Genomic DNA, 20601 nt, shown 5'->3' on the forward strand with positions numbered 1-20601 from the left:
CATTTTGGGTTGTCTAGACCAAATTACTACATTTTGTTCGACAAGGGCCTGATATCCACTTACGAGGACATCATACTTAAAAATTAAAGCGAATTTACTCATATGTGGATCTCATTTTTCTCAGAAACAAGAACATTCATCAGGTCCCAATCAGCCCAAAGAGCAAAGAGAAATTAAAAATGTATGCCATGAAAGAGTTCGTGTCTCAGGAGGTTAAAACAAATGTGTCATTGATTAATCAGCTTAATTATTCACACTAGTACAATTTATACAAATATTACATTTGAGTTAAAAAATGTAAACAGAATCATAATTATTATAATCAAGACCAGCACAGAGAAACAAACTCAAAACAAAGATCATTTACTAATTTGATGATTTTACCAGTGATGAATATTTATTAAGTTCTGTTGATATTAATATTAATATTTAAATCAGTGATAGCTTTTTTAAAAGTATTTTTTTTAAATATTAAATATAAATTCGCTGAACTTTAGTGATGCTTTTAAAGAATTAATATTTTTAAAATCTTAGATGCAAATATAAAATCTGATGAGATTTATTCCACAGATTTGTGTTTTATGTCAGGGTAAATAATCTATAACAAGTTAAGTGATTTACTATGAAGTGAAAAAGACCAAATATGAAACAGATGTTGTCATGGAGGAGTGGACTCAGGCGCAGACAAACTCAGACGCTCGATGGCGAAGAATTAAGTGAAGTTTATTACAGGAGGTTCGGTGTGACGACAACGAGTGATGAAAACAAACATGAACTAAAGGCGAGAGCCTAAAAATCGGCTCTGAGGTAAATGACTCATTTACACGGTATCAGGTATCACAGCACGCTGTGAGACGCTGTCAGCAGCACTGAAGGAAACACTGTGAACAGTGTTGAGACCACACCAGCCTCTCCCATCCTTTTGTCTTATAGAGATCACAGAGATGTTTCCAAATATTCCTGCTTTTGTACTGTTGTGTAAATGTGTGTGTAAAGGTGGATGACTGCCTGCTGCAGATGAAATCTAACCATGGGTACAAATAAATGAAGCTGACGTGAAACACAGCCCTGTTTTTATTACTGTTTATAGATATTAGAATTGATGATCATCATTTTAATGATTCTTAAAACCGTCGTCGATAAAACAGAACAATTAAAAATGAGATGCTGTGAATATTATTTATTCATTTTGATTCACAAAGATAAACAAATTTTAAACACACAACCGAACCACATGTAAGTAAGTAAGTAAAACTTTATTTATAGAGCACCTTTCAAGATAAAAATCTCAAAGTGCTTCACAGAAGCTAAAACCTTAAAAACAAAAAAAAGAAAAAAGAATTTGACTATAAATTATGTTTCATGAGATTTTATTCTTTTAAAGTCCTTTGTTTATAATTTATGAACTTTTAAATGATTTTTACAGAATATTATTTTTTATGTTTGTATTTTTCTTTATAGTTTAGTTATATTTAGTTTGTATATTTAGTGTTTTCATCACAGCTGTTAAACCACAGATAACAGTGTGTGTTACTAAATTCACAGCAACATGAATGTTTCTGAGTGTTTGTGCATCATGTGACCCAGATTTTTGGATCTGCTGTCAGATTGAAATGAAGACGATGAAACCACAGCAGCTTCAGCTGAGCTGTCAATCAGCAGCAGCAGTCTTATCTGTGGGCCGCAGGGGCTGATGGGAGCTTTGAGGACCTGTTAGAAACCACGTGGCCCTCGTCTGATCTCACAGCTCGTCCTTGTTTGGCCTCAGCTGCATCAGAGCGCCACTTCTCCCCAGGTTCACCAGAGGAAACACCACTGCACAAAATGCTTTTCCTCCCAGCTGCTGCTCTGTGCTGTCTGTGTTCAGGTGAGTGTTTCCAGCCAATCAGGAGCCAACAAAGTCAACCTGTAACAAACACTGTCACACTAACCTTCATCTATCTGTCTGTGTCTCTACAGCACTGGTTACCATGGCAGCAGAACAGCTGATTCAGGAGGATTTAACATTGACCAGGAGAGTTGGACAAAGTGTCTCCTTCAGCTGTGGAGGGACTGAACAGTGTGCTGACAGCTATCGGTACTGGTACCAGAAGAAAGAAAAAGAAACATTCAAAGTTATTCTGCGCATTTATACTAATGATGGCAGTGTTTATTCAGATTACGGTCACCCTCAGAAAAATGATTTCTCTGCTGAGATGAATCAGAACATCTTTGAATTGAAGATAGAGAAAGTTAAACTCGATCATTCAGCCACCTACTACTGTAACTGTGTTAAAGTTGATACCCACAGTGAGAAATGATCCCTGCAGCCTGAACAAAAACCAACAGATGAACAGATGTCAAACAGTGTCTGTGACAGGAAGAGAGCAGTAAACCACAGCCCAGCTTCACATGTTTCACCTCCATCTCAGAGTCACAAACATACTGAGCTCAGGGACCATTTTTATTTACTGCTGTCAGAAATTCAATTCGATTTATTTCTGTTTAAACAGATTTTTCATCCTGTTTTAAGACAGAAACAAGAGGAACAGATGACATCAAACTTCCAAATGTAAACAAATGTATCCTCAGTCCCACAAAAACATTTATTCAAAGTGAAAGAAAAACAGATTGTGTCAAACTGAGTCAAAGTCCATCCCTCATTCACAGTGTTAATGTTCTCTTCATGAAAACTCTTCCAGCAGCACTTGTTGTTTAACACCTTTCAGTACATTTAACCAGACACTTGGACTGATGTCAGGATTTTGTCCTTCTAGCAGCGGCTCGACTAAACACACAGATTTAACAAAAAGAGATTCCATGTAAAACACTTTCGTTCACCAGTTTTAACTCACATAACTTCACATTTCCTCAAATTGAATCTTAGTCATCTAATCACAGGAAGTTTCTGGGATTTTGTTCCAGACCTCCTGACAGAAATGCTGGAACTGAATCAGGTTTTTAAGACTCTTTGTTGAATTTTGCTTCTTTCCATAAATATATAATAAATAAACTTGACTTTGCTTTCTTTAAAGTGTAATGTTTGTCTTTTTGTTCACTTCCTCACTGATGACCTGACGTTTTCTGCACTACAACCACATTAGTGTTCTTCTTCATGCCACCTTATACTTATACCTAGTCCTTGTTTCAGTATCTTCAGAAGCTCCTTTGCTGTTGTTCTGGGACTGATTTGCACTTTTCAAAACAGAGTCTGTTCATTTACAGGAGACTGAACACACATTGACTTACAGACCTATACATAGTTTTCAGTGCTAGAAGTTGTATTTTCCTTTCCTACAAGGAGTAGTAGTTTTTTTCTTTAATTCAAATTACAAGGGGGGAAAACTGGCTTGATTTCCTGAGAACCATTGCTTATGATATGACGGCCATATTCAGTGTTTCCTCACAGGTTAGCTGCACAGAGAAAACCACAAAGCAAAAAAACGTAGCACACTTCGCACACGGCAGCGCCAAGAATGGTGTGTAATATAGTTATTAGACGCTTCAAACTTACAGAGAATGGCAGCAACAGCCTTCACTGTTTTATAAGACACTAGTTCAGATCAGACCGATGAGCCACTCACTGTTGTCAGGTTGTGTTGTGAAAGGACAGCCTGTCACATCCTGCCTGTTCAGAGAACCTGTAATATTATCACATGAACTATTACAGTCGAGCCTGAACCCACAGTGGGTGGAGCTCCGTATTTCATTAGGAATGATGTGTGCTGCTCGTCATGATAATTGTTTTTAATCATAAAAGGTGATATTGTACAAGAGAGTATTGGAACAGGAGCGCTGAGGCTTCAGAATTTATCTCTGAATCCTCTTTTTGTAAGATTTCTTCAGCATTAAAGTAATCCAGTGACAGCTGTCAGTGTTTCCATGACTACACAGCAAGCAGTAACTGTTGATGGTTAATTCAACAAACTGAACTGTAAACAAATACAGTTTAAAACAGCGCTTATGTGTAACTGTCCATCAACGTGACCAATCACATTAAAACCCTCTTCCTCTGGCTCCGTCCTCCTAACAGTCAAAAGGCAGGTGATTAAACTCCAATCGCATTCAAACTAATGACTGTAAAACATGAACGACCTGACAGCTTCCCCCAAAAATGAAGTCAAAACATCTCTATCGCCCCCTGGAGTCTGGGTGCAGGTTTCCTTCCTCCTGAGTTTGACTCTAATTACTAGGGGTGCAACGATACTCATATCGATATTGAACCGTTCGATACAGTGCTTTTGGTTCGGTACGCACATGTATCGAACAATACAAAATTTTTAATTTATTTTATCAACTTTTCTTCTGACGATGCTGTCTGTGTTGAGAGCTCAGTGAATCTGCGCTCGACTACTCCGCCTAGGCTGCACTGTCGAGTGCAGATCCACTGAGCACAGCGCAAGCTAGCAAGACAGAAGCTAAGCTCGTTGCAACATGGCAAATTGAACCTCCCCCACCCTCACTCAGATCTGGTGTTTGGAACTATTTTGGTCTTCATATTAAGTATGACCCTGAAGCGTCATGGACAAAAGTAAAACAGTATGTCAGATGTGCCACGCAATGCTCAATTACATGGGTGGGAACTAGTGCGTTAGTGCAGTTTGCTCGTTAACATGTTGCCGTCCAGCCCCACGCACGGGGCGATCCGCGGTAGCTCGTTAACGGAGATTTGCCGTGTTGTGGCGTTAACGTCATTTCAACGAGATTAACGCTGACAGCACTAGTGGGAACAAAATTAATATGACTGCACATTTACGCCGACATCATCCTACTGCAAAGACCAGTGGAAGCAGACAAAAACAACAAGCATGCTACAAACTTTACCCGAGTCATTTAGACAGCCGTTAGCACAGGATTCTCCTTATGGGGACCTGATATGTTTAATATGCTGCTGAGAATATAGCCCAGAAGAAGCGTATAGTATAGCTTTTATTTTGGAAAGAGCCATTTCTCTGTAATAAACTCTCTTTTCCAAAGATGAGTGATTTCTCGATCAGATAGATTTATTTTTTTTATTACTTTGTTGTTTCAGCAACATTAAATTTAAAAACTGTACTTTTGAGTTAAAATATATATTTATAATTTTAATAAATGACAAATTAAAAAAGCATGAACATTTTTTTGTATCGAAAAAATATCGAACCGTGACACCAAAGTATCGAACGAACCGTGAGTTTTGTGTATCGTTGCACCGCTACTAATTACGTTAGTTAGTTAATGCTGTTAAACTGGGTGCAGCGTCACCCAGTTTAACAGCATTATCGTTTAACAGTCGGGTCCTTCCGTCTAACTGACAGAAGGACTCGAGGCACTGACACACTTTGTCAGTAAGTTAAATTTTTGTTTGTAAGCTAATCAGTAACTAACATCATTAGCTAGCTAAGATGATGACAGTCATGTTTGTTAGCTAATCTGTGCACATGAGTGAATTTACCCTGACTAAAGAATCAGAATCAGAATCAGAAAGGGGTTTATTGCCAAATGTTGAGCAGGTTTACAACATTAGGAAATTGCTGCGGTGCTTCAGTGCAAACATAATGTCATAAATAGCACTTAAATAGACATGAAAAAATAAAAGTAGGAATAAGAATTAAAAGTGCTACATAGAAAGATATGTGCATGAGATATACATGGGATATATACATGAGAATAAGAATAGAGTGCTACGTGGAAAGATATATACATGAGTGCAGGTGGTGATCAGTGCCAAACATGGAATGATGCAGTGAACACAGCGTAGGGTCATGTGTTAGTGGTGGGGACAGTCATATGGTTATTGTTCATGTGTCCAACAGCAGAGGGGAAGAAACTGTTCTTATGGCGAGAGGTTCTGGTGCGAATGGACCGGAGCCTCCTGCCTGAGGGGAGCAGGTCAAACAGACTGTGTCCAGGGTGAGAAGGGTCAGCTGAGATCCGGGCTGCACGCCGCAGTGTCCTGGAGGTGTACAGGTCCTGCAAAGATGGGAGTCTGCAGCCAATCACCTTCTCAGCAGAGCGCACAACACGCTGCAGTCTCTGTTTGTCCCTGATAGTGGCTCCAGCGTACCACACGGTGATGGAGGAGGTGAGGATGGACTCGATGATTGCAGTGTAGAACTGCATCATCGTCCGTGTTGGCAGGTTGAATTTCTTCAGCTGCCTCAGGAAGTACATCCTCTGCTGGGCTTTCTTGATGACGGAGGTGATGGTGGGCTCCCACTTCAGGTCCTGGGTGATGGTGGTACCCAGGAAGCGGAATGAGTCCACAGAGGTGATGGGGGTGTCAGTCAGGATGATGGGGGGGAGTGGGGCTGTGTGCTTCCTGAAGTCCACAATAATCTCCACTGTCTTCTGGGCATTCAGCACCAGGTTGTTGTGGCTGCACCAGGACACCAGACGTTCAACCTCCCTCCTGTAGGCAGACTCGTCCCCGTCCGAGATGAGCCCAATAACGGTGGTGTCATCTGCAAACTTGATTAGCTTGACAGACTGGTGGGTGGAGGTGCAGCAGTTGGTGTACAGGGAGAAGAGCAGAGGAGAAAGAACACAGCCCTGAGGGGAGCCGGTGCTGATGGTCCGGGAGTCCGAGACATTCTTTCCCAGCCTCACATGCTGCTTCCTGTCCGTCAGGAAGTCAGTGATCCACCGACAGATGGGATCAGGCACATTCATCTGGGAAAGCTTGCCTCGGAGATGGTCTGGAAGGATGGTGTTGAAGGCAGAGCTGAAGTCCACAAACAGGATCCTGGCGTAGGTTCCTGGGGAGTCCAGATGCTGCAGGATGAAGTGTAGGGCCATGTTGATGGCGTCATCTACAGACCTGTTGGCTCTGTATGCAAACTGCAGGGGATCCAGGAGGGGGGCCGTGAGGGTCTTGAGATGGGAGAGAACTAGGCGGTCAAATGACTTCATGACCACAGATGTCAGAGCCACGGGTCTGTAGTCATTTAGTCCAGTGATCCTAGGTTTCTTGGGGACAGGGATTATGGTAGAGGACTTGAAGCAGGCAGGCACATGACATGCCTGCAGTGAGGAGTTGAAAATGCCAGAAAACACTGGGGCCAGCTCGTTTGCACAGTGTCTGAGGGTGGCAGGAGACACACCGTCTGGGCCGGGAGCTTTTCGAGCATTCAGACTCTTAAACTGCTTCCTCACATCTGCTTCATGAATATGAAGAGTTGTGGTGGGAGGAGGTGGTGGTGTGAAATCCTCTTTTGTGTGGGGTGAGGAGGGGGGTGTTGTAGGTGAACAGTTTGAAGGTGGTGATGGCTCTATGGAGGGGGGAGAGGTGGGGGAATTAGTGTCCAAAGTGCCTCTATTGTTGGGGCCGTTGGAGGTGTGAAGGCTGCCTGATGGCTCGTCAAAACGGCAGTAGAAGTCGTTGAGGGTGTTGGCCAAGAGCAAGTCATCAGTGGAGTGGGGGGTTTTAGGCTTGTAGTTGGTGATATTCCTAAAACCTTTCCACACAGAGGCCGAGTCATTCTCTGAGATCTGCTGCTGCATCTTCTCAGAGTGCTGATGTTTAGCAATGTCCACTTCTTTAGTGAACCTGTACTTGGCCTCTCTGTAGCAGTCCCTGTCTCCGCTTCTGAACGCCTTTCTCTTTTCCAGCCACAGCTTTTTGAGTTTAGGAGTAAACCAGGGTTTGTCATTGTTATAACTCACCCTGGTGCGTGATGGCACAATGCTGTCCTCACAGAAGTGGATATAGGAGGTGACAGTGTCCGTAGACTCGTCCAAGCTGTTAGAAGCAGCCTTCAATGTGTCCCAGTCTGTGGTCTCCAAACACGTGCGAAGCTCCTCCACAGCCTCGTTGCTCCACAGTTTTTTAGTCCTCACGACAGGTTTGGAGAGCTTCAGCCTCTGTCTGTACGCGGGGATTAGGTGGATCATGACGTGGTCAGAAAGTCCGAGTGAAGCGCGGGGCACCGCGCGATAGGCCCCGCTGATCGTGCTGTAGCAGTGGTCTAATGTCCTCTCCTCTCTGGTCGGGCATTTAATATACTGCTTATATTTCGGGGGCTCATGGCTCAGATTGGCTTTGTTAAAGTCCCCAAGAGCAATGATGAGAGAGTCCGGGAATGTCCGCTCCATGTGGAGAATCTGCTCCGCGAGTGCGCACTGAGCTGCCTGCGCATCTGCGTCTGGCGGGATGTAAACAGCGGCCAGGATGAATGAGGCAAACTCCCGCGGAGAATAAAACGGTTTGCAGTGGATAAAAAGATATTCCAGAGAGGAAGAGCAGTGCTGAGCAATCACTGTCACATCTGTGCACCAGCCACTATTGATGTAGAAGCAGACACCTCCACCTTTGGACTTACCGGAGAGAGCGGCCTGCCGGTCCGCGCGCAGCAGATGGAAGCCCTCCAGCTTGAGCGCGCAGTCTGGGATGTTCACACTGAGCCACGACTCCGTAAAACATAAGACACAGGAGGAGGCAAAGTCTCTGTTCATGCTTCTCATCAGGGCCAGTTCGTCAATCTTATTCCCGAGTGAGCGTACATTAGAAAGGAAGATCCCAGGAAGGGCCGTTCGCAGTCCGCGTCTCCTCAAACGCACGAGTGCGCCGGCTCGCTTCCCTCTCTTTCGGCGTCTCGCTTTCCTGGTCAGAGTCAGCAGTAAATCTGCCGCAGATGCGACAAATATTGGAAATAAATCCACAGGCGTTGTAGTCCTGCAGTTAAGGAGCTCTTCTCTGGTGTAAGAATATCCAGAGGAGTGCCCAGACACAGAAGAAATGCACAAAAACAAAACAAAAGTAACGCACTGAAGCACCAGGGCATCCATACGCGGCGCCATCTTGGTGAATTCCTTAGAAATCACTGTGAGCCTGAATGCTGATTAAAGTCAATGCTGTAGTTCAGACATTAGCTCTGCTGCTCGGACTGAACTGAACTGAAGGATGTTCAGACCTGCAGCTGAAGATGAGGCACTGAAACGTTTATATGAGAAACAGAAAAGTCGAAGAGGCTCAACTGGTGGGGGAGGTTGTCACATCTTTCAGGAGCTTTCCTCTCTTCAGGAACTCTCTCTGCAGGAGGGGGAGATACAGGAGAGGTGGAGGAAGATCTCAGCCTGGGCGTCTATTGTCTTGTGTAGTCTGGAAGATGAGTGGATGATGGGGTGGGTGCAGTTTTCTCTGTGGTGGGGTCAGGTGGGCTGTCCCGGGCTCTGTGGGGCCAGGCGGCGCTGCTGCACTGGGCCCCAGTCCGGATGGGCCTGGGTCCCCTTTCCATGACGGGTTGCGGAGTATGGGGGTGCCTACTGGGGTCAGTGGGGGAGCTGGCCCCAGGGAGGGGTCACTTGCCCCTCCCTTCCTTCCCTCCCCATCTCCAGCTGCCTCCCTCTTCCGGCTCCACCACAATCACCCACACATGCAGGGCCTTGGGGTAAAGCTGTGTCACCAGGGTGCAGGGGAGGCTACCCCCCCCCCCCCCCCCTCTGTCCCCTTCTGGCTGCCTGTGCCTCAATTTTATCCCACAACTTAGACATTCACATTACTCACACTCTCATTACACATACATATAGGATCTTGGGGGTGGGCACAATCACGGACTCCAAAAGACCATCAGGGTGTACACCTCACCCCTGGCGTCGTTGCCCACCTCTCAATGTTAAATACACGTAGACATTGAGGGCTAGCAGGAGGGACCATGCCCTTACCTGCTGCTCTCTGGCAGGTAGCTCCATGCCCTCCTGGGTTTTAAATACACCTTAGAACACACATGCATCAACACTACAATGAGCGGGTGGAGGGAGGTTTGGAGTCTTCTCTCACCCCCGTTCTCTGCGACCTGCTGGAGCGGGGGGGCTAGGAGGAGTTGGCCGTCCGACTGCGGTCTGGAGTGTGGGGCCTCCCTGCTGCTGCGGAGTCGGGGCGGTCTGCCTCTCCCCACCACAGGGAAAAGGGTAACACCACCTGGGATAATATATATTTTAAATATGTAACTTTCTACAGGACTGAATATAACATCATTATGTAAAAGTCCAGAGTCTCTGTGCTTCATCTGAGGATGATGTGAAAACTTCTAACATCACACAAAGTAAAGGTCTCTATCACACTGCTCATGAAATGCAGATTTGTCCATCTTCTATTTTGGGCGTCTAGTGGAGGTCTGAAGATTTCCCTCTGAGGAAGCTGCTGGTGAAGATTGCGAGTTCTGCTTGATCCCTGCGGTGACCTTCAGTTCCTGATGTTTCTGAAATGACACATCAGGAGTCTTCCTCCGTGGGTCAACAGAAGCTGTGATAAATGAAAGGGAGGACATTTCTCAAACCTCTGGACCCAGGAAACCCAGCTTGGTCCTCATGGTCACGTTCACTTGTTGCTCCCCAGGGTGAATGTAGCTGTTGATAATGATGTGGACTTTGGACCCTGTTATTAAATGAAAAGAACAAATTACACTTCTATCAAACCTTTTGTCAGTGTGCTTTATTTCATTTAAACTTTCCATGTTAGCAGGCTGTAGAGCGCTCTGTGTGAACCCCCAGGGGTGTGTTCTGAGCCCCCTGCTGTACTCTTTGTACACATATGACTGTGTGGCCACTACCAGCTCCACCACCATCATCAAGTTTGCTGACGACACCGTCGTGGTGGGCCTGATCTCTGATAACAACGAGACGGCCTACCTGAAGGAGATTAGGAATCTGGAGAACTGGTGCCAGAGGAACAACCTCCTTCTAAACGTCAGTAAGACAAAGGAGCTGATAGTGGACTTCAGCACTAAGCAGGAGAGGAACTACCAGACCCCCGTCATCAACGAGTGCCCAGTGGAGAGAGTGGACAGCTTCAAATACCTTGGAGTTCACATCACGCAGGACCTGTCATGGTCCTGTCACATCAACACCGTGGTGAAAAAGGCCCGTCAGCGTCTCTACCACCTCAGACGCTTGAGAGACTTCCAACTGCCCTCCAAGGTGCTCAGGAACTTTTACTCGTGCACCATAGAGAGCATCCTGGCGGGAAACATCTTAACCTGGTTCGGGAACAGCACCATGCAGGACAGACGAGCTCTACAGAGGGTTGTGCGGTCAGCTGAGCGCACCATCCGCTCCGAGCTCCCTGACCTGCACTCAATCTACAGCAGGCGGTGCTGGACCAAGGCCAGGAAGATGGTGAAGGACCTCAGCCATCCCAACAACAGACTGTTCTCTCTGCTGAGGTCAGGAAAGCGATTCCGCTCCCTGAAGACCAACACAGAGAGACTGAGGAGGAGCTTCTTCCCGCAGGCGATACGGTCTCTCAATCACACCACCACACAGTACTGACCCACACATATGGTTCTTACACACACACTGGACTTTCTGGACTTTGGTTTTGCACAACACTGGTCACTATATTCTTCATTTCCGGTTAATACTTGTACAGCTGCTGTTATTGTGTATATATTTATTTAGATTTATATTTCTTCATACATTCTTATATAGTTCTATATTGTGTATTTTGTTGTACAGTTATTTTATTTTCAACTTTAATTTATATATTTTATCTTATTCTTCCCAGTTAAATTTACCCTTCATTCTAATTTGTGTTGTACAGTTATTTCATTTTTAACCTTAATTTATATTTTATTCCTTCCTAGTTAAATTTACCCTTTTTAATTTTTCATATTTAGTTCCTATCTTATTCATAGCCTTTTCCTTTTTTGTTCTCTTTAGGTCACGAGCAGTTGTCCAAGCATTTCACTACATATCGTACTGTGTATGACTGTGTACGTGACAAATAAAAAATTTAAATTTGAATTTGAATTTGAACTGAATCTAAAACTGTTTAAATCCATATAATTCAGATACTAACAGTAACTCTGGGTCTCTGTGGAGTCTGCTGCTGATGTCATCTCTGTCTAAAACAGGATAAGAAAAAATGAGACCTGTGGAATCATTGAAGCATAAAGACTACGGGAGTAACAGGTGTGCAGCATCGCTAGCTAGCAACAACCCTCTAATACCGTGTGGCTAATCTAGCTAATGATCGCTTACAGTTAGAATGACAGAGATGACATTTTGTATAAAAACTGCTAAAACTGTTTCACAGGTTGTTGATCCTGTCGTGTTCTTTGTGTGTTTGGCAGCCATCATGAAGCTGTACGTGTCCATCACTGCTGTCAGTGTGAGAGCAGGACTTCTGTGTATTCTGGCTATCAAACAGCTCTACAGAGCACACTGTTTGTTCTTTAAAACATTTATTTAATCACAGTTCAGTGGCCGTGATATCACCACTGTTCTCTGTAATTCCACTTCTAAATCACAGAATTTCACCTTGGATGTCAGGTTGTGTTTTTGTGCCAGCAAACATTTTAAAACTGTTCTGACTTCAGTTCTTCTCAGACTGAACCATCAGGAGGATTCATACCTGCAACACCTGGAACCAGTCAGCTGGAGGCAGCAGCAGTTTGTCTCAGAACAACTTTATGAACAAAAAAAAGTAATCTCAGAGAGATAGATACCAACCTCTCAACATGGATTCAAACCAATAACCTTCATCTGATCGACCTTTCAGGCTACACCTGTTATTTGTAGCTGTCCACTGTAACACAGCAGGCTGAAACTGACTCTGATCCACAAAGCAGGACCTCTGCTAACTGGAATGCAGCCGTCATTATCACACCTGTATTTTTCCTCCTGTGAACTAAAGACATCTGCTGTGGAAGAGGTCTGTCTGTGTCCCACATGTCTGTCTGTGACTCTCAGGTGCATCACTGTTTACAGGATCACAAGGATCCACCTGACAGCAAGAACACAGGAGATGGAGGCGAATCCATCAGCAAACCATTAAAGTCCTTCACAGTAATCTGCTTAAATGATCTTAATATATGCTGCTCAACAAATAAAGGGAACCCTTAAACAACACAATGTAACTCCAAGTGTTCCCTTTATGTTGTTGAGCAGTATATAACTTGGAATGTAATTTAGGAAAGTTTGAGCAGCATTGTCACAGCCACACTGTGCTGCTAACTTTAAATGACTGTCAGGTGATTTGTGACAGAAGGACAGCAGCAGAGTGAAAGGAAGGTTTACAGGATGTTGGTGAGAGCTGCTGTGATGTCTGGTTTGGATCCTGTGGCTCTGATAAAAAGACAGGAGGCCGAACTGAAGATGTTCAGACTTTCACTGGACAAGATTAGAAATGAGTTCATCAGAGACAAAGTCAGAGAGGCTGATATCCTAATCTTTCCTGGGAATAACACTCCAGGAAATATAAATCTAATAAACTAAGAGTTCATAAAGGACACATACTCATTACTGTAAGATTAATTTTTTAATAGTTTTAATTGATAAATCAAAAAAATCTTCTAAAGATTTTCAGTTACAGTGAAAACATTTGCACTAATACTGAACCATTCCTTAAAATCTTTACATACATTCCATTTTTAAGGAGCAGATCGCTATGATCGGCCACCAAGATGCTAAGAGCTGTGAACGCCCTGTCCATCACCTCAAAAAGTGATGGACAGGAGTAACCTCTAAGAGCTGTTTACAATAAAATGATTAATATTCTTGTACTTACCTTTACTATTTCACAAAGTGTCAAAAGAATATTGATTTTATATAATGTGATCAGCTTCATGAAATGTATTCTTTTATTTAATCACTAAGCAAACGTCTACGTGACTTTTGACATGCACCTTTGTGTGATAAACAACTGATAGCTGATAACTGATAGATTCCTCTTTTTGTAAGAAAATACAGAATTAGAAAAAGGGGAACCTCAGCTCAGAGTTCTTAGAATAAGAAGCTATTTGTACACACACACACACACACACACACACACACACACACACACACACACACACTCACACACACACACACACACACACTCACACACTCACACACTCACACACACACACACACACACACACACACACACACACACTCACACACTCACACACACACACACACACACACACACTCACACACACACACACACACACACTCACACACTCACACACACACACACACACACACACACACACTCACACACACACACACACACACACTCACACACTCACACACACACACACACACACACACACACACACACACACACACACACACACACGTATAAATAAAGAGTGCAGGCAGTGATGAGACGCAGGTCTCAGAGCGACTGCCCACGCGTGTAAAGACGACTGCAGTGTTTGTGTTTTCTAACTCAGGTGTCTTAGCTGAAGAACTACAGGGTGATTTGAAGAAATCCTTTGTCACAAAGGTTTAAGAAGGGTATGTCCACAATTTAGACTGTAATTACAGGATATTTTACTTTATTTGGCAGGAGAGAAGCAGAGGCAGAATTAAATGATAATAACAGTCACAAAATAATAAGAAAATCACATCAATCATAATTATCTCATTAACCTACTCTGAGCTAATGCTGATTTTGTCCTTGTCTTTGGGATGAGAGAGGTTGGAGGAGAGAATGAGCTGATCTTGTGCTGAATTTTCTTTCATCTCAGTGTTTTGTGCTAATGGAAACAATCCAACAGGAAAGCAGGAATCCTTGAATATTCGATACTTCAGGAAAACAGCGAGACCCCAGATCTTCTCAGTGTTGGGAGAAGCTGCAATCCACCAGTAGAATGATGGGAGTCCAAACCGTTAGAATAATAATCCAACAGAGCAAAGATGATGATGATGATGATGATGATGATGATGATGATGATGATGATGATGATGATGATGATGAGCAGAGATGGAGTAAATAATTTCCCCCAGGGATCAATAAAGTATTCTGATTCTGATTCTGATTCTGAAAATCCATGTTGAATTGGTAAGTCCATTGTTTGGGCAGCTGCTTGATGTCTCTGGTGTCTCTGCCAGAATTTCCAAAGGTGAATTTCTGGTATCCGATCATCTGAACTGCTCATCACACAGAACTGCTGGAAACAGAACCTGAACATCTCTGAGGCTCCAATTTATGCTCTGACAAGTGCTCACTCACCCCACCTCTCCTCCCTCTGGCAGGTCGTCACCAATCACTGTGTTTACAGAAGATCAGCAGTTATTTTACTTACTACATTTATTATTTAACATATAGATCAGGATCATACTTTGATTATAACTTTGATGAAAAATAAAGATGATTTACTACGAGCACATGGGGAAAAGCTCTTTTCTTACAGTGATGCCACAAATCTGGGTCTAACACATGAGGCTGGATGTTAAATCCTTTTACCTGCTCAAAGATGTGATGACAGGGGAAAGTACTTCAGCCTCTCTGTCACATTTCTTCCATCAGAAACTTTTTGTTTTTTTATTGAGCTGAGATCAGATTTGTGACGGTCACTCTGATAACTGGATGTTGTTGCCCTTAAACCATTTTGCCACAGTTTCTGTACAACTGTGTGTTTAAACTTCAAGTTCAGCTCTTGAAGGTCTTCAGCTGCTCATGTTGCAGATCCACTGTGAGCTGAACTTCCAATGAAGCTGTTAGAAAAATCAAAGTGATGTTTCAGATTAGTCAATGAGCTCATTAGTTAATAACTGTGTAAGATGGTGTTATGGTCCCCTGATCCTCTGCTGCCTACCCACCATCGATCTTTCCTCCCTCTGTTTTCTATCTTTGTCTCTCTGTGAGTGTGGCATTTGTGGTGTGTGTGATGTGTGTCGGTGGGGTTTGGCAGTTCTGCTGGTTCCTGCTCCTCCTCGGCTGGAGCACCTGCAGTAACTGATAATCAGTCCAGCACATCAGTTTGGAAGAACTTGACTCCATTTTTGACACAGAGCAGCTTTAATTCTGACATGTTGGATTTTCTCACATGAACTGCTCGCTTCCAGCTCTTTCACACCATTTCTGTTGGACTCTGTTGGACTCGGTTGTTCCAAAGCTCTATTTTTAACAGCAGGCATGGACGCTGTGTGTTCCTACGAGGCTGCTGGAGCTGATTGAGGCCACTCAGTACAACACTGATGATTCCAGCAGACATGCCACAGCACATTTCAGAAGCATCCCTGAAGCATCTCTTTGCTCTGCACCACTAAAAATAACTCTGACTCTATTTTTTACAGAAGCTCCATCAAGCTGCAGAAAACAGAGGAAAATGTGCAGGACAGAAGAAACAGCAAAGGAAATCCTGTCAGTGTTGAAAATAGAAGAGCCTGTGCAGACCAACATGTTTCTCTTCTAAAATACACCAGGTGTGGTTTGAAGGACGCAACAAAACCACATCAGAAAGACATCAGAGACTCATCACATCACTCGCTGGATTCACTGGATTCTTTTTCTTTCACCATTATTTGGAACAAAGAGAACAAACGTGACTGGTTTGTGTCATTGTGGTGCTGCATGGCCCACTTTCTCCTGAGATTCAGTTCACAGACAGATGTTCTGATAGTTTTCTTTACAATTTGCTGCTAGAATTCAAAATTGATTGTGTGATTAATGATGGTGAGCCAGATGGGCCAAACCATGATCCTATCAGCAGCATGTTTCATTGTAGTGGTTCATCATTGATGGGATAAATGGACTGGTGCTTATATAGTGATTTTCTGTTTTCATGTGGACTAAAGTAGTGGACTGACCAACAGACTGACATTAACATCAGAGCCGTGCTGCTAGTGTGGCTAAAAGAAAAGAGAAGAAGAGACAGTCATGTTGATATGAACATTAGAGAAACACATCATGGAGCTGAAATATGATCCTGCTTCCTCATTTGGACTCATTCACCTCAGCTGACACGTTCAGCAGCAGACAGGTTTTTGTAGCAGTCTGTCTCACTGTGGGAGGATACTACTACTTCATCTTTGGCTCTGGAACTAAACTGTCTGTAACAGGTAAGAACAAACATTTATTTTCCTTCAGTTGTTTTATTGTAGAAGCTGAAAATGTGTTTAAAGTCAGTTTGTGCTGCTTCAGGCTTTACATGTTAGTTTTTCATCATTAGTAGAGAATTCATCTGCAGCCATTGTTACATAAGAAAAGCTCAATAATCTCTGAAAACATGTTGAAATCTCACTGAACAACTAAAGTTATTCTTTATTTCTGCAAATATTAGTGATGTTACAAATATTTAGGATTTGATCCTCTCAGTGATTCTGCTGGTTTTTAACACAAGATCATATTTGACATTAGAAGTAATCTCGAAGCAGTAAATTTGTAAATATAAATAATGCTGAAGTGAAAATGTAGACATGGTTTATGATAATTGTCAAAGAGACATTTTCCTGGTTCAATCAGTCTTTTTTTAAAAAAAAAAAAAAAAAAAAAAAAAAAATATATATATATATATATATGAATATGTTAATTGTCATAAAAACTGAGACATTAAAATTTGTGTAAAATGTGATTAAAAAATGCAGGATAAAATATGAGATTGTTACAGTCTTTCAGTATTTCTTGCTTGTTTGATTTGTCTTAATTGCAAAATTCAAAGATTTTGGCAGAAAACACAACTTTGTAAAATAATTTCACATTCTTTAGATATTATATCATAAACACGGATTAATGAATTTGTTTTACTCTACTATAAATTTCATATTAATTGCATTTAAATGTGTGCAGTGATACTTTCACATATTTTTAAAAAGTATAGCAACAACAAAACTGATGTTCTGCTCTTGTCATCATTGTAATAAAATAGTTCAGAATCATTCACTTTGTAAAACAAGTATGTTATTTATTATAATATGTTTTATATATCATTTCAGTTGTATTAAGAAAAATTTATATTTATTGCCAAATAATATATAATATATATGAAATCACACCGAGAAAAAGTTGAAGAAATGTCAGTTTGGTTCAGCCGTGTCTCGCTCTTGTGTGCAGTTTCCTTATTTCCCTATATGTATTTATAGTGTGTTTTCTTGAGTTCGTCACTGGTCCGTCTGTGTTACCTCGATGTGTTATTCTGTGTTTCACCCTAGCATTATCCCGCACATCATCCTGCGCGTCATGCTGTCAGGTTTTTGTAGTTAGTTCCTGTCCTTGTGTTACTCTGCATTTTCACCCAGTGTCAATAAAGCGCACTCTTCTCATCTGAGTCAGCGCCTACATCTTTGGGTTCTTCTCTCCCTCCACACGGCTCGCCTTAGCTGTAACTCATTTATCAAAGTAGTTTTCTTCCAATTTTTGAACTAAAAGAATTAAAGAAAAAACAACATATGGTCTTTAAAATAAATTGTATTATACGTGACAAGAATGTGAATTTTTTTCGATGAATTGAATTATGTGGAATTACTTTTTATTTCCTTTTTAGTGCGATATATTATGAATTAAGATTATTGCATTTTTATACAGAAGAGGATCTCTGTTAGAAATCCTGTAAGGACTAATATGGAAAATACATTTTCACTTGTATCAAGACAAATGGATATATTTTCAACTAAAGTTTTTATTTTTAACAACTTGCTGAGTGTTCCTCATGTGAGCCATGATGACATGAGGTGATGACTGTGTTTGATATGAAGCTGAATCCAGTGTATGTAGTGAACTTTGTGCTGATGAGTAGTTTAGTGATCAGAGTCCATGTAGTTTCCAGGATCAGACTGAATGCAGTGCAGTGCTGGAAGCTGCTGCTGACTGTGTGAATGTGTGTCTGTGCTGCTTGTTGCTGCTGTCAAACTTCAGATGAGCAGGTAGTGAAGCCCGTGGTGAGCGTGTACCCAGCAGCATCCAGAGCCCACCTGGAGGGGAACAGCTCCCTGCTGTGTGTGGCCTCAGCCATGTTTCCTCCTCTGGTCCAGTTCTCCTGGAAAAGACAGAAGAAGAACGGCAGAGAAGCGGAGGAGCTGCCCCCTGCTGAGGGAGAGCAGCTGGAGCTCAGAGAGGCGGGACGCACCATTGCCATCAGGATGCTTGATGGGAGCCATTCTGACACATATAAATACAGCTGCTGGGTGAAGCACGAGGGGGGCACAGTGGAGGCCCGAACACAACAAGGTAATGAAGGCTTGGTGACTGTGTTCAGCAGTGATTCAGCTTCATGTGGAGATGCTGTCAAAGAGAGCAGAGCAGCAGAGGACTGACATTTCTCACTGCAGCTCCAAACATTTGACTCCTTTTCTGTTTCAGAGCTTCCAGCTCCAGCAGCCTCCTGTCCTCCAGAGAGAGAGCCAGCAGACCTGCCAGCTCTGCAGCCAGCTGACTGTAAGATCACCTGCTGCCTCTCTGCATGGACAGCTCCAATGTCCAATGAGGCAGCTGGAACAAGTTTAGGCTCTTAAAGTTGCACTAATTGATCAAATCTTCATCCAACAAGCTCTGATAAAGCCACTGTACACTAGCTGCTCAGCACCAAACAGCAGACAGACCATAATATGTCAGAGATCAGTTTGTTAGCTGCTTGTGGAGTTCTTCTGCCCCCAAGTGGACACAAACACTACATCAATTCATCCACTTGAAGAAGAAGCTGTGACTGTTTCTATTTGGACTTTTTCTCCTTGATCTGAGAGGAATAACCCGACTGTCTGTCTGTCTCTTTGTGTCTGTCTGTCCTTCAGTGTCCTTCCAGTCTCAGTGCAGGGTGAAGCTGCTCTGCCTGCTGTACACAGTGCTGATAGTGAAGAGTCTGGTGTACTGCTGTGGACTCTCTCTGCTGATGATGCTCACAAACAAGGGAGCGTCCACCAACTGCACACATGCTGACTGACTGTTTCCTGCTCGCCTTTTCTCACCATCACATCTCATCAATTCATCTCATTCATCACTTTGATCACAAATGTTAGTTATGATGTGTTGAGCTTATTTTGCCTTTTTCTTCAACAGTTAGAAGATCGTCTGAAATAAATACATCTTTACATGTATTGTTGCTCTGAGTTAGAATTCTTTTTGTGCTTATTGTGACTTTTATTGTAGTAACAAAAACCATCAGGAATATTTTTATCACAAGTTTTTGTTTGATTTTCAAATGTCAAACAGTGTAGTTGTGTTTGTGTGAACAATAAAGATTTGAAGATGAAGAGTTTGATTCTACTTTCATTGTGTGATCAACAACAACCCGTGTGAGTGAAGCACAAACTGACTGTATCCAAACTTGCTCTCCTGCAGCAGACGGGCTGTGTGGGTTTCTGCTCTGCAGCCTCCACACCGTTAGCTGTGGCTTTCACTTTAATAACACAATGACAGTTACAAGCAGGAACTCTGCTTCAAGAATGATTCCAGGAAGGATCTGTGTTCTTCACCTGTGAGAGAAACAGCTCAAATCCTCAACTCACAGCTGACAAATGAACTTTAATGGAATCAAAGGAGAGACCATGAAGCCCCTGCAGTCTGCTCAGCTCCCATTTTATTACCTGAGCTGAGTTTTTCATTCTGGATATCACACACGTAAGAACAGATCAAGTCTGAACAGCAAATGTTGGAGAATCATTTTGAAGTCTTGCTAAATGTCGTTATTATTACAAAAACTACTGAATGATTCAGAAAATCCTTTCCAACAAGCAGAAATATGCAAACAAAGTAGAAACAAGGCAACATGAGTCATTCAGATGCAGATAACATATTCTCCTTATTGTGAAGAACACAGTCATGAAATCTTTCTGTGTGTCATTCATTGAGTTGAAGTGCCTAATAGAAGAGGAAGAGCAGCAATAATCAATGATAGCTGAGACATTGAGAACATGGCTGTATGCCTGCTATCATAACAGCAAACAAAGCACACAAACAGCAAACACACAATAATGTGCTCGCAGCTTGTTGTGTGTTGTGTC

General features: G+C 42.6%; 1 protein-coding gene across 1 annotated transcript; it reads left to right on the forward strand.

The window, feature by feature from the left end:
- The first annotated feature begins 1657 nt into the window (after positions 1–1657).
- LOC112436453 (immunoglobulin lambda-1 light chain-like) lies at positions 1658–19851 on the forward strand. Its single transcript, XM_076876720.1, has 7 exons — positions 1658–1867; positions 1960–2270; positions 6683–6700; positions 16689–16728; positions 18521–18832; positions 18965–19039; positions 19393–19851. The coding sequence occupies exons 1-7, from the start codon at positions 1825–1827 to the stop codon at positions 19539–19541; spliced, it is 948 nt and encodes a 315-aa protein (XP_076732835.1). The 5' UTR covers positions 1658–1824; the 3' UTR covers positions 19542–19851.
- The last annotated feature ends 750 nt before the right edge of the window (positions 19852–20601 follow it).

Source organism: Maylandia zebra, linkage group LG18 (genome assembly GCF_041146795.1).
Source record: "Maylandia zebra isolate NMK-2024a linkage group LG18, Mzebra_GT3a, whole genome shotgun sequence".
In the NCBI taxonomy this organism is placed as follows: Eukaryota; Metazoa; Chordata; class Actinopteri; order Cichliformes; family Cichlidae; genus Maylandia; species Maylandia zebra.

Bases quoted from the DNA above. Each gene is read 5' to 3' on its own strand.
- LOC112436453 (XM_076876720.1), top strand. From the start codon at position 1,825: ATGCTTTTCCTCCCAGCTGCTGCTCTGTGCTGTCTGTGTTCAG. The intron at 16,729-18,520 runs GTAAGAACAAAC...GTCAAACTTCAG, and splicing joins AACTAAACTGTCTGTAACAG to ATGAGCAGGTAGTGAAGCCC. The intron at 19,040-19,392 runs GTAAGATCACCT...TCTGTCCTTCAG, and splicing joins AGCTCTGCAGCCAGCTGACT to TGTCCTTCCAGTCTCAGTGC.